This window comes from Mustela nivalis (assembly GCF_964662115.1).
Source record: "Mustela nivalis genome assembly, chromosome: 5".
Lineage (NCBI taxonomy): Eukaryota > Metazoa > Chordata > Mammalia > Carnivora > Mustelidae > Mustela > Mustela nivalis.
Window position 1 is genome coordinate 13,691,828 of NC_139024.1, and position 15,433 is coordinate 13,707,260.

Sequence of the window (15,433 nt, forward strand, 5' to 3'; positions counted from 1 at the left end):
AGTCTGATGATTGGTGTATATTATATAAAGTACATCTAAATATTCAATCTTGTACTTAACTTTAAGGGCGGGGGTGCGGAAGAAACCTTGTTTATGCCAAATAAAAAACTTTGGTTATTGAACTAAAAATAAGCTTTACATAATGGATCCAGATTTTAACTATGTAATAACTTGTCAGCAGTTGGCCTTCTAAATCAAATTAAATGTGTCGATGAACTAAAATACATGACTTGAAGTTTGAAATAAAACTGTTATACCAATGGAAAAAGGGAATCTTTGAAACTCATCTTTTCCAACAGAAGCATGTGTAGAGAGAAATTGGTAGCAAAGAGAGGATGAATAGATAGAGACATTAGTCCTCAGTTTCCGTGCATCAGAAGACGAATCGATTGCTTACTGAAATGAAAATCTTTTGGAAAATCTATTCTCGAAAGGGCTCTTTTATTTTATTTTATTTTTTTTCCCCATCTGTGGGATGCTTTTATTCAGAAATCATTCTTTTCTTTTGGGGTGTGCCATGGCATAATGGAAAAAGCATAACTTCTGATAAAATCGTGCCTCCTCCATTTATTATAAGATACTGGACAAGCTTTTCTCATCTGTAAAGTGTCTCATTGTGAGAATCATGAAGATACTGTTAATATATATTGCAACACAAAGCCTGGGGCCTAGTAAGCATTCATTGTCTCTAAATCATTGCTGAAATGGAACCAAAGAGTTGAGAATTTGTTCTCTATTCATTATTATTATTATTATTATTTTATTCCCATTTTTAAATTTCTTTTCAGTGTAACAGTATTCATAGTTTTTGCACCACACCCAGTGCTCCATACAATCCGTGCCCTCTCTAATACCCACCACCTTGTTCCCCCAACCTCCCACCCCCCGCCCTTTCAAAACCCTCAGATTGTTTTTCAGAGTCCACAGTCTCTCATGGTTCACCTCCCCTTCCAATTTCCCTCAACTCCCTTCTCCTCTCCATCTCCCTATGTCCTCCATGCTATTTGTTATGCTCCACAAATAAGTGAAACCATATGATAATTGACTCTCCCTGCTTGACTTATTTCACTCAGCATAATCTCTTCCAGTCCGGTCCATGTTGCTACAAAAGTTGGGTATTCGTCCTTTCTGATGGAGGCAAAATACTCCATAGCGTATATGGACCACATCTTCCTTATCCATTCGTCCATTGAAGGGCATCTTGGTTCTTTCCGCAGTTTGGCGACCGTGGCCATTGCTGCTATAAACATTGGGGTACTGATGGCCCTTCTTTTCACTACTTTTAAAGAATTCTCAATTAAAAAAATTTTTTTTCTTGTCTGTTACTAGATAGAAACCTTGTCAAATTAATCTGTTTTAAGAACGTATGACTTATGGGGTGCCTGGGTGGCTCAATCAGTTAAGCATCTGCCTTCGGCTCAGGTCATAATCCCAGGGTCCTGGGATTGAGCCCATCCTTGGGCTCCCTGCTTGGGAGCCTGCTTCTCCCTCTCTCCCTGACTACTGCTACCCCTGCTTGCGCCCTCTCTGTCTTTGCCAAATAAATAAATAAAATCCTTAAAAAAAAAAAAAGGGAGAAGGGACACCAGGGTGGCTCACTGGGTTAAGCCTCTGGTCCTTGGCTCAGGTCATGGCCTCAGGTCTCAGGGTCCTGGGATGGAGCCGGGCTTGAGTCGCTCTTCTCGGCAGGGAGCCTGCTTCCCCCGCCTCCCTCTGCCTGCCTCTCTGCCTACTTGTGATCTCTCTCTCTCTCTCTGTCAAATAAATAAATAAAATCTTTTAAAAAAAGAAAGAAAAAAAAGAAGAATGTATGACTTAAGTTCCATATTATCCCAGCAAGAGACGTCAGAGTTTCAAACAACTTATTATTAGAAAGGATAACTGAAATGTTAGTAGGATAATGCTTGTCTTTTTTTTAAAGATTAAATATTCCTAAGTGAAATGACTTAGAGCTGGGGACTCTCAGAACATTCTCTCAATACCAAGAAGGAAAAATGGGTGCAATTATGTGCCCCTCCCAAGATTAAAAGTATCCCCTTCAAGTTTATTTCACTCACAGAAAAACTGAATGACTCTTCTCCAAATCCTTAGAAAGACATAATTATCAAACCTCCACACACATAAGAATAGATATTTTTCCAAAAAGGATAATTACTCCAAGAAACTTTTTCAGTTTTCTTTTATTCAGTTGATTAAAAAGGATATTTATAAAGGCAACACAGCCATCTAGTGGGCAGATTTTTAACAGCGGATTACTTTACTTTGGAGAGGTTTTAAGTTGATGAAATAAAAACTTGGGCCAAATAAAATACTTGTTTTATGACACATGATTTTATTTCTCACATGTCATACGATTATTACACATGATTATCAGGAGCAGGGGAAATATTATTAGGGACTTTTTTTTTTTTTTTAGACAAGCACTGTATAACATTTCCAGACACAAATTTTTAGCCACCATTCCCATCCCCACATATACTATTCAAAACCAAGCCATTTTACCAAAATGTATACATAAAACTGATGATGCTGAAGTCAAAAGCTTGACTATAACTGATTTGTTTATGTGAGAAATCATGGATGGCATATGGTTACTGCCCCCACCTCTGGTGTCTCTTCTCTTCTGTGTGTCACCGTTTCTACACAAAGCATCAGTGCTCTTCTCCCCTCTGCCCTCCCTTCTCAACGTTACTCTGCTGATGGGAGCAAGCTGTGCTGCCCAGGAGGCTTGGGGCGGTAGGAGCACCTGATCCGCAGTCGTGAGTGGTATCTCTTCTTTTCTTCCTCTTTTAGGCTTTGCAGTCAAAACCATCTGTAACAGCTATTTCCTAGTCATCTCAAATTCCAGGGAATTGAGAAATTGTTTTCTTGCCAGTATCTACCCTATATTCAGCTCTCTGGGCAATAACTCCCATAGCCTCATAGCCATGAGACAATGCCGAGAGAGAAGGTATTTGCGTTCTGGTTTGTATTACAACTGGTTTGTCCTAAGAGGTTTCCCTCTTCCAAACATTGAAGAGCAATCAATCTTTGTAAATAACTAAAAAGGTTAAAGAAAAAATAATTCTTTTATATAAAGAGAAGTGGCATTGAGTAGTGCAGATGAACATGAGACCAGAAGTCAGAAAATATGAGTTCAAGGCCAGCCCTGATATGGCTTAGTTGTGGAAACGGTGTACAGCAACCTCAGGGACTGTTTCCTCTGAAATAAAATGGAAATGATGAATAACAAATCCCCTGCTTACCTTACAGGACTGTTGTGAGAAAGAAGTAGTAAGGTAATGTATGAGGAAGGGTTTTACAATAATGGCAGAGTATAAGGCTTTATTTCTTCAAGATGAAATTAAAAGGTCTTTGGTAAATTTGGAATTGTCATTTCAATATGCAACTAATTTGCTCTTACATTTAATTAAGCATGTGTAATAATTTACCTATTTGTCTCAAGTTTTTAGTCTTGCAACCTTATGTAGTCTTAACATTATTCCCAGTAAGTGTGGAGGAAAATAAGGCAGTGAAAGGGAAGTCATCTTAAAGGAGGTATATTCGACGTTTGAAGAGCACCTCATTGTCTTCTTGACCCGTTACATAAGCACACCTCACTTCCTATTCTAATTTATCACTCCCACCCGGAAACATCTGATTTACCCATTTTGACCTACATTTATATCATGCCTGTTTACTACTCCAAGCCTCTTCTTACATGGGACTTTCCCCCCTCTGCTTGGAATTCCCTTTGTCCTGGTCTCATCTGAAACACTTGCTCTGGTTGTTCAGCTCAATTTCGTCATTACCTCCTCTGCAAAGCCCCTCTCAATTCCCTCCTGCAAAAGTGTAGACACTGTAACTACCTGAGAAGCACTGTATGCACACCACTGTTTTACCCCTCATTTGCAGTGCCCTGTGATGCTTATTTACCTGTCAGAGCTTTTCAGTTTTGGAAGCTCTGTCGTATTCATCTTGACTTTCCAACCCAGGCAACATCGCATGGGCCAGGTGTCTCATACATATTTATAAATTGCTGTTGACTCCTAAATAAAGCTGTAATATTATTTTACCATGGTATTTTTACTGGGGGAAGAAATGAAACATTTAAAGAATAATGTACCAATTTTTTTTCAGAGCCTGAAGGATGTTGATTCCATTTTTGCACCGGAAAATTTGAGGTAGAAGCTGTTAGACAAAAAAAAAAAAAAAAGAAAAAGAAAAGAAAAAGAAAAGAAATGAAACACTGATATACTGTGAGAATTTTAAAATATTGAATAATATTTGTCTTTACCAATCACAGTGGATCTTTCTTGAGCCTTGATGTCACAGTAAATTGAATTCAAGGATCATACTGATTCTTTAGCGGAGATTTTGTGTAAATTTATGTGGTTTTGTGACCGGCCTCCATTCTAGAGTTACCATGGCTACTGCAAAGTTTTCATCTTATTTGCAACCATTTCTAGGGCTCTTCCTAAAAACCAGCTATTTTTCCTACAAAAGTAGACTGTCTTCCAAAATAGGCCCGCACACATCCACAAAGATGAATCCGTAGGTAAGCTCTGTAACGGGCAGCAGGTAATATTTTCCCCATCCCACTCGCCCAGCTGCCCTGTAAGCAAACAAAAAATTCACCCACACACAAAGAAGGCGTATTTCCTTATTTTCTGTATTTTCAAATGTATTTCTCCCTTCTCAAAGTCACCATTCTAGAAAATTTCTAATGGGATTTTAAATACTTATGTTAGTAGACTTATCCTAGATTATTGGCACTGTCTTCTGTAAAATACTCAAGCTTTGATCAAGACTCCCACAGTGAGCCTTGTACCTGCGTTCTGTTCTTTTTATGGCTTCAGATGCTTAAAAAGCAGAAATGTTAAGAACGTTATAAACATGGTAAAAGTAAAAAAGCAAAACAACAACAACAAAAATGTCTCTACATGATCCCTTGCGACTGTTAAGTTTGATTTACTTTTAGAGTTTTTCTCAAGCACATGAACTATGTATATGTTGATTTAGAGCAAATATTTCCTGTTGTTTATTACCTTAAAAAACAAACAAACAAACAAACAAACTCCTGTGTATTACTGAGAGCAAGACCAGGTGAAACTGGAGACAGACCTTAGTCATTCCTAAAACATAGATGGCAAGCAGTTTCATACCAATTCCTTTATCATTTCTTCCATTTCTCTTCTTCTTAAAGTGGAGTTATTAGCAGTTCTTGATAATTGAAACTTTGAAACCAATTTTTTTTTTTTTCCCAGAATGGTGGTAAAGGAAAGTTAATCAAAAGGACACTTGACAATTGGTGAAGTCAATTTCTTTCTACAGGGCAGTATTGAATCCAATATTAGATCAAGAAATGGAGTAAACACTGAACATTAAGCAGTTATTGAATATCTATCATAAGCAGTTTTAGTACAAATGTGTGTCCATATTTTGCCATCTGTAGAAATGGAAGATATAAACAGAGCCCAGTATTTCTTGATGATCACTCTAATATGGTGGCATTTGGGATGTTTGTAAATATCACAGAAACAGATACAGGAGCCAGAATTCATGTTCAGAAACTTGTGAATCATGCATGTGGATTCCAGATTTGTTACTCTACATCAAGGACACAATGGAGAACAATTTTTTTTTCTTAAGATATTGCATAAAGTGAAATATAGCTGCGTTTGTGTGCACACTCTGTGGGACACTGTGGAAATGTAACAGAAATAAATTCTCAAGGGGTTTATTATTTAATCAGTGAAGACAAGCTCATTGTCTGGCCTTTTTATGGTCCCTTACTATGTGTGTGCACACATACACACGCGAACTCTGTAAAGCATGGCAGAATGAGTATTAATTTCCTATTTAAATAGGAAAAGTCTTTCCAGAATTTACAAAAATTTTGCGTATTTTATAGATTTGGCATCATGAATTTCTCTCAGGAAATCTCACAGGGTGTTGTCAATATGTGTTCTTACCTCCTCCCACACAACTTTCCCGTAATTACTGGAAAGATACCAAATTCCAGAGAAGCACTCCTACTCAAAGATACTTTGAGAAGGTCATGGGCCTCCTCTTAAACACATCCCTGACCCAAGCGTGTTGCTACATGGAGGGCTGAGGGTTCCGGACTACCTCAAACTACAGGTGTATTCACCGTATCGTCACACAGAGACGTAAACAACAGTGCGGCCCTCTCTGAATCCACCTCACTGTTTTCCTCATGACTGTCTCACCCTGAAGGCTGTGAGGGTTCTAATCCTGGAGCTGCCAGCTCTCTGCAGAGCACCGTTCAGTTTGCTGGGTGTTTAACACTCAGCTCTGCTTCCCGGAATCCTTTGAGCCACACCACTTCTGCAGTTCCCATCGAGTTGTTCCCTTTTCTCCAGGCAGTTCACTTTCCCAAGGAGATTTTCCTGTCTGATCTCAGGTGCAGGTGGGCTGCTCTTCCTTAGATGCTTCCAGCATTCTCTCTATCCTCACCCTTGCCCATGAGAATCAAAGAATGAATGGATGTTTGGATGCCTGGATGGCTCAGTCGCTTAACGAGTCCGACTCTCAATTTTGGCTCAGGTCATGATCTCATGGGTTGTGAGACTGAGCTCGGTGTTGGGCTCTCACTCTGTGCAGAGCCTGCCTGAGGATTCTCTTCCTCTGCTACTCCCCCAGCTCATTCCTTCTCTCTCTCTCTAATCTTAAAAAAAAAAAAAAAGAAAAAAAAAAAGAATGAATGAATGAGCCAATGTCTCTGCTTTTCAGATTAAGAACAATAGCTTGTTGTAATCCTTGTCCTGCTAATCCCCTTCCTTCTCCACAACCTTTCCTACTGTCCCTTTTCTGAATTCACACAAGTAGTCTATTGCCTTGACGCCTTTCAGAGAGCATGGTTTTTAATGGATACTCAATAAAGATTACAGATTTGTGTGACAGAACTGGATTCACATTCCAACCATACAACATATTTAGTATGTGATGTTGGGCCAAACTGCTAGAAGCTCTGTGGCTCAATTTGCTCATCTATAAAATGGGGATAACAAAATTAGAGAGAAAAGGGGCACATAATAGGCACTAGGAAATAATGGCTCCATTTCCCCTCGTTGAATAAATGAACATCTGACAAATGAAAGACATGTTGTCTGGACCTTTGCTCTCTGACAGGCTCCCATGAAGCTTCTTGACTTCTAGACAGAGGGGTCAGTTTGCTAATTCAGTCGCTTGACTTTGCAAGGCTGCTGAGTCATCCCAACCACCCTGCTTCTTTTTTTTGTTTAAGATTTTATTTATTTATTTGACAGACAGAGATCACAAGTAGGCAGAGAGGCAGGTGGGGGCAGGGGTGAGGTGGGAAGCAGGCTCCCCACTGAGCAGAGACAGATGTGGGGCTCCATCCCAGGACCTTGAGATCATGACCTGAGCCGAAGGCAGAGGCTTTAACCCACTGAGCCACCCAGGTGCCCCAACCACCCTGCTTCTTAGTATCACCCATGACCTCCCTCGTTACATCTTGTTTATACCTAGAGCCTTGAGTGTTTCACTCTGTGGTGCTGCTGAGGGCCAGTTTCTCTGAATCAGACAATTCTTGTTGTGGAGCCCATGGGATTAGTCTAGCTCTTGTAGTCCTGCAGAACTTTACATCCTAGAGACAGACGCACCTCTGATCCAGTGCTTCTACCCAGACCCTCACAGTGGCCGGCCTGTCTCTTCCAAGACATTGAAGACAGACTAAATGGGAGGAAAGGGCAAGGACAAGGTCAAATATAAATCTAGTAGTTCAGACTTGAGTGGATGGAGGAGCGATGGTTTCAGGGACAGGAACACCTAGGATGTAGAAAATGATGATGTGAATTTAGCGAATTTTGTTTCAGATTCTGAAACATGTTACCTTTTTAGCTATCAGTGGGAGAAAATAAATGGAAAGCAAACTGTGAATAGAACTACCCAAAATTCAAGATGACATTACTCCAAGGAGCAATATAATGTGCATATCCAATATTAAAGCACATAATCATGTGAAGTATCTTGGGAGATTTTAAGTAATTCAGATTATCTAAGGACCAAGTCAGAATGTATAACAGGTTCCATTTTGGAGATTATTTACTTCATTATTTCATTAAGTCACTATTTTCCTTTCTTTAGTGAACATCGGCTTCCCCATCCTTTTTAAATGGTTGTCACTCTTCGTGTACTTTATATATTCTCACATAGTTGAGAATAAAATTCTCCTGTAATAGTTTCCTGCAGTTTTTTTTTCTTTTATTTAAATCGTTTTCCCTAGACAAAATAAAATGTTGTACTGCCTTACAGCCTCACCGTGAGGAATGAAGAAAGAGGGGAAAGTGCGGGAAGACCCACGCATACCACAAAAATGGAGAGTATCCAGGTCTTAGAGGAATGGTAAGCGCGCTTCCCCTCGTAACTGCATCTGGCGCTTGTGCACCACTTACATCTACGCAGTGCTGGGGCATTAGCCCTTGTGTCCTGGTGCTCCTCAGAATGGTTTTGTGAAATGAAAGCCTTCTCGGTCCGGGAGATCTTATTTTGTGACGGCAACTGCTTTTCATCCATTTTTTTATTAGCTATGTTAAGCTATCAGCGAAAACACTGCCTGAGTTTCTCTCTCTCTTTCAAAAAGTAATGACTGTTAAGATGAATTAGCCCCTGATTGCCCTGATTCTTCTCTTTCCGTGAATATTTTTTCTAAGCTTTTCTCTTCCTCAGTCTGAAACACACAGAAAAAGATATGGAATTGCCTCAGTTAGTCAGAAAGGGCACCCAGCTGATCCCATTTCCATCAGAACAGATTCTACCCAGGTATTTTCTCCAAAATGAGAATCGAGTTTTCATTGCAGTATCTACAGAATGAAATTAAAATACAAGTCGATTGGTTGTATGATGATAGCTGCTTTCTTTTTCTGCTTCCTATGAGAAGGTTTTAATGTTGGTGCCTCATTGTAATTTTTCCATCTTTAAACTTTTTTAAGTGAAAGAGGAAGTTCAGACATTGTGGATCAGTGACAAATCTATTTAATATACTTGGTCAAAAAAAATAAGAAAAAATAAAATATAAGTACTTCTTGGACCAAATGTATTTTGGGTCAGAAAATTTTTTTCTTTCCCTTTTTTTAAAAAAAAAAAATTCCAGTTAACATACAGTATGATGTTAGTTTTAGGTGTAAATGCAGTGATTCAACGCTTCCATACAACACCTCGTGCTCATCACGACAATCACATTCCTTAATCCCCATCATTTATTTCTCCCATCCCCCCACCCACCTCCCTCTGGTAACCATCGGTTTGTTGTCCATAGTTAAGAGTCTTTCTTGCTTTGCTCCCCCCTTTTTTTCCCGCTTTGTTCATTTGTTTTGTTTTTTAAATTCCCTATATAAGTAAAATCATATCGTGTTTCTTTCTCAGACTTACTTCACTTACGTAATACACTCTAGTTCCATCCACCTCATTGCTGAGTAATATTCCGTTGTATATATACACCATGTCTTCGTTACCCGTTCATCAAGTGATGGATACTTGTGTTTTTTTCCATAATTTGGCTATTGTAGATAATGCTGCTGTAAATATTGGGCTGCATGTACCCCTTGAATTAGTGCTCTTGTATTCTTTGGGTAAATACCTATAGTGCCATTGCTGGATCGTAGGGTAGTCCCCTTTTAATTGTTGGAGGAGGTTGAAAAATTCTTAAAGAAACCGATGGATAGGAAAGCAAGATCGGGATCAATTTAACCATAAGAATCTCTAAGCTTCTCTTTCCATTTCTTTGAAGTATAACCAAAGGGAGTAACAACTGGTGGTTTCTGCATGAATATAGTCACTGAAAACTTAAATAGAAGTATCTAGAAAGTCCTCAGTGTCATTATAAAGGCCCTGAGACTTTTAGCTCTAATAATTCCATTCATGGGCAATACTCTATTCATAATACTTTAGTGGAGTAATACTAGAACTTAGGAAAACATGCGACAAGTGCATACAATTTAGAACCAGTGACAAATGAAAAAGTACCTATCAGAGAGGAAAAGAGAAGCAGTACCTTATGGCTTTAAAGTTAAAATATACATCAAAAAATATAAATACTTAGATTAAAAGACGCAACAAAAAATTCAATTTGCCATTCAAATTAATGCATAGGGTGTCTGTCAATTTGCAATATATTGTTAAGTTTGAACATTTCCAGGCTTCATTATGAATTATGACGACCGTGAAAAATAGTGTGTATAACCCTTTGCTGTTTGAATGCTTTGCTCCCTAACACACATTTGTGACTAAGGGAATTTTTTTTAATACCCAGAAATAAGTAGCCCAGTCCTTGCAGAAACTTGCCAGATCAAAGGAAAAATAATTGCTAGTGACCACTAGATGGCAGCAAAGGGACAGCAATTTCTGTCTTTTCTCCCCTCTACCAACCACGTATTCTTGGATCAGTTGCCTTTGATGATGGCCCAATTCTGTCTTTGCAGCCAAAACCCCACTTCGGAGGAAGTCTTGTCCTGGTCTCAAAATTTTGACAAGATGATGAAGGCCCCAGCAGGAAGAAACCTTTTCAGAGAGTTTCTCCGAACAGAATACAGTGAAGAGAACCTACTTTTCTGGCTTGCCTGTGAAGACTTAAAGAAAGAGCAGAATAAAAAAGTAATCGAAGAAAAGGCCAGAATGATCTATGAAGATTACATTTCTATACTATCACCAAAAGAGGTAAAAATCTGGAAAATATTTATGGGCTTCCTAAGACCAAGGATGAACCCAAAGGGACCTCTGTCCACGTTGGGTAATGCATGGGGTGTGGACAGTCTAGAAGGCTTCCCTGGGGAGATAATTTCGATTTTACTCTGAGAACCTACCTGAACATACGTTGGAAGGCTAGGTTTCCCCACTGTGCTTTGATCATTTATCTCTCTCTGAACCGTGGGGCTGGCTACTTGCTTTTCAGAACTAACATTGCAAAGCCTCTTAAATACAGTTTGCTTAATACAGTGACTTACGCTAAAGAGGAAAAGAAGAATTTACTGTGGGGCAGTTTTTCTCTAAGTGTGGTCCCCAGATCTCCTGTCTAAGGATCACCAGGAGCATTTGTTTGAAAAGCAAATTCTAGAGGCCTATCCAGGACTTCTGAATCTGAATTTTTGGAAATAGAGCCCAGGAATCTAGACTTTTAACAAGCTTTCCATGTACACACTAGTTTGAAAACCTCTAATAGGAGCTTAAAAAAAAAAAAAAAAACCGCTACTATGTTTATTGATGTTCATAGTAGAATTTTTTATAAGGTTAAAGAATGGGCCTTTATGACCCATTAATATTCTTAGGAGAGAGATGGGTAATAGCAATTCTTTTATTTATTTCGGTAATCCTGTTACTGAAAGTGCAAGCTTTTTTTTTTTTTTTTTTTTTTTTTTTTTTTTTTGCGATGGCTGAAACATGCCTAATTAATAAGGAACATTTTAAGGAAACAAATTAACACTTTTCCATCAACTTTTTAAAAAATAATTTGATCCTGAGTAATGCTCCAGCTGCCAGAGTGAAAAGGACTTGATGAGGGAGGAATTAGTAGGGTAGCCAGGCCCCTGCAGTGCTGAGAGACAGAGTCCCACTTCTCACCATCCTCTTTTTGTCTTTCCTGTCTCTGTGCACTGAAATGTCCTGACCTGGCTCCTTCGGCTCCACACTCCTCTCTTGTGTGCCCATCTACAGTATTCCCTAGAAATTCCCTAGAAATATTCTCTGCTTATTGGGGCTTCCTCCAGTCCGGGATGTGGCCCCAAACTGTCCTACACCCCTCACCTTGAAATCTATAAAACGAATCCACGTCTATGTTTGGAAGGCTATATAAACTATTTCACTTCTAATAAGGTGGACCTGAGTAAGTTTTAAAAATTTGTTAGTTAAGTTATAATTGCCATTGGTATTCCAGAGGACCCCAAGAGTATTGTCTCCACAAGATGAGAGACCTGGAATTGGATATACAAAGATTGTTGTATTTTTTTATTTCCCTCATTAATGTAGAGAAAGTATTCCTGGAAACAAGGTGCACAGAATTTTTTCTGTAGCCTCAGTGCATTTCTTATAGATGCTACTTTGTGGTTCTAACCTCGGAACTACATGTTTCAGGTTTGTAGTCTATCTGGAAGCTCAGCCCCTAGCCACTTCTTCTTGGATTTTATTAGCAGATACATTTCATTCTCATTTTTAAGTTTGCATTACATGGCAAAGATATCAAATCCAAATGTGCCCAATGACGTGCTAATGTTGCACATAATTGTTGTTTGGGAAGATTATTTAGCCCGTTTCTCTCCCCAAAATATATGTTATGTATCATGTGAAAATGGTAATTGCCTCGATTATCTAGTCCATTCTTTGTACTATGATGGATGTTCTACTTTAAAATAATGTTGGCAGAAAAAATATGCTCCATATGAAGTACATAGAATTCCTTTATTTCACAGTCTTCATTTACTAGTTTTTAGTTTTTATGGGAAACACTTTCCCATTGTCTTCAGACTCCCGATTTTCAGGTGTCACTGATTAATGGAGCTTTGTAAAATAAACAGTTTTCATAAAATTACTTCTTGGGGCCACAGTTTCAAGCTATCTTAGTTATTGATTACTGAACTAAAAACTATTGGATTTTCATTGTTTTGCAAAAGTAATGGAGTTTTGTTTTAGCCTAATTTATTTTGAATATGAGTTTCACCAAAAAGTCATTAAAATATTATTTTCTGATCAAAAGCACTACCTTCCCTAAGTTAAATGGACTAATATTTAGTGTAACAGAAATATATCTTTTCTCTTTTGTGTATCTATATTTGGGCCATTACCCACTCTTTAATATCCTCAAAATACCACACACACACACACACACACACACAGAGAAGCAAAATGCACATTTTTATCATTTTGCTACTTGTGTACTGACTTGTAATTAACTCTTGACATAGAATCTAAATGATTGGACTGTACGAAGTGCCTTTTTTTTTTCTTTCTAATTTAATTTTTTTTGTGTATGTGTGTGTTCCAAAATTCATGTTTTATGCACCACACCCAGTGTTCCATGCAAAACGTACCCTCCTTAATACCCACCCCTCCTCTCCAAAGCCCTCAGTTTGTTTCTCAGAGTCCACAGTCTCTCGGGTTTGTTTCCCATCCCATTTCCCCCAACTCACTACGAGGTATCTTTGTTTAGCCAAAGGATTGTTCTCCTGTCAACATAGTAATTACATTTGATCATTTGATCATTGTTTATTAGCAAAAACAAATAAACCAAAAGTAGGTATTTGCAATTATAAAAGAAAATTGTTTATAAGTTATATATATATATATATATATTTTTTTTTTTTAAGATTTTTATTTTATTTATTTGACAGAGAGAGATCACAAGTAGGCAGAGAGGCAGGCCGAGAAAGAGGAGGAAGCAGGCTCCCCGCTGAGCAGAGAGCCCGATGTGGGACTCGATCCCAGGACCCCGAGATCATGACCTGAGCCGAAGGCAGCGGCTTAACCCACTGAGCCACCCAGGCGTCCCTATAAGTTATATTGTAAGCCAAGAGATAAATATATGTGTCTTGAACCATGACCTGACTCACTGAGACACTTACAAAATGGCATACACTTTCTGGCCACCGCAGAGTCCTTTCTAAACTGTTACATCTCACTGACCTCTCTGTGCAAAAAATCTCTGATCAGCCACAATACATTAATAACTGTCTGATGATACAGAGTTGTCACCCTTCCAATGTTGTTTGCCAACACTGGAGGGAATACATGTCACATCAAGAGAGCCCTGACTGTATAGTAGTAAGAGCACTGAACTCATCATTCAGATGCAGATGGGATTCTGGTTCTGGATCTGCTTCAAGCTGATCGTGTGGCCTGGGAAAAATAAGTCCACTTCTTTGATTTGTTGTTCAGTTGCTTTGTTTACCAAAATAAAGATAAAATGGGACACAGAGACTAGTCTACCAAATCCAGAATGACAACTGTAAGGCTCTTGTACTACTAGTCCATTCTCTCCACCAAGTGATGTGGCTAATCTATCATGGTTTTTACTGCTATACCCAGATTCAACCAGAGAATTTCTCTCAACGCAGTATTCAAAGCAGCCAGGCCACAAACTGTTAGAGTTGGGATCGATTTCCCATTTGGGGACTAGATAATCTGGCCTTTTTAACTCTGAAATTCTGTAAATGTTTCTGTTTACTTTGAATAGTTTTAAAGAACATGAAAATTTGAATCATTTATAAAATAAGGACTAAATAAAAATTATCAGGATTCCATGGTTAACTGGAACCTCATTTTTCTTCACTAGACTCATTTTATCTTAATTTGATAGAGTTATCGTATTCCTCTTGGTTAAATGTAGAGAAAGTCTACATTCTTAAAATTACTTATATTTAGATAACTTTTTTTTTTTCATGAAGCCATTGTGTTTGAAATTATATTTCATTACTTGAAGAGCATGTTTTATGCATTTTAAATAATTTGAGCATTATGTTATAAAATAGATGTTTGTAATCTGGAGACAGTATAGTCTTCATTTTTTGGTATAGTGTATATTTCGAGAGGGAAAGGACAAATTTTCAATTTAAAAAAAAGAAAAACACGTAAAGAACAGCATTTTTCAAAAGTAAATTTTTTTCTGTGATGTTCTCAAAGACAGAATGAATGGGGGTAGTAAAGAGGAATTTAAGATTGACAGTACTCTTACTGCAAATCGTAGATGCTGATGGCAGTTTATATTTATTAAATATTGAAAAGACAAACCCAGAAAAATGAATAACTTTAGTAAAAAGTCTGTTTGGGTTTCCTGGGCTGGCTCATGGAACTCGTGAACTCTTCTAAGTCTGAGCACCACATTGAGTGTAAAGATTAAAAAAAAAAAGTCTATTTAAAAGCTATTACCTACCATAAACAGCATTGAGCTGTTGAATGAATAATTACAAATCTTGCAGCAAACGTAAGACATACCTGAAATGAAGAATACTGTTCAGCTTTCTACAAATCTCTTTAGTGATGGCATTTTCCTTAATTCAGCTCTCCTGATGCTTACCATCCTTATGACTCCGAGCAACTAACTTACTTTAGGGATCTCTGGCCTCAGTTTCCTCATTTTGCAGAATAATGGCATGGAGAAAGCTCAAAAACTCACTAAATCTCTAACTTTATGGCTCTCTCCCATGGTGATTTGAATACTGGTAGGGGTTGTTTGCTACTTTGATTGCATCCTGAATTTCCAGTTGTTATCTGGGAGAAAAAAAAAAAAAGCAGTAAACCTATTTAAATTCCAAAATTCTCTAAAAATAATGCATAAGTGATAGACATGTGGATTCTGTGTTTGCAAGTATGTACCCCTTTAAGCAAAATTTAGCACTTTTGATGATATAAATTGTTTTTTCTAACCAGGACTCATTTGACTGTATTTTCCTAGATTCATTTATTTGTGCCTGCATATTTTTAT

At 38.1% G+C, this 15,433-nt stretch overlaps 1 protein-coding gene across 2 annotated transcripts in view; it reads left to right on the forward strand.

Moving 5' to 3' along the window:
* The window catches only part of RGS17 (regulator of G protein signaling 17), an 86,885-nt gene that overhangs the window by 65,622 nt on the left and 5,830 nt on the right, over positions 1-15,433 (forward strand). For both annotated transcript variants that reach the window (XM_082730027.1, XM_082730028.1), the window contains exons 3-4: positions 8,281-8,370; positions 10,446-10,680. In XM_082730027.1, the coding sequence (XP_082586153.1) occupies positions 8,281-8,370; positions 10,446-10,680 (325 nt within the window). The remainder of the gene's footprint in view (positions 1-8,280; positions 8,371-10,445; positions 10,681-15,433) is intronic.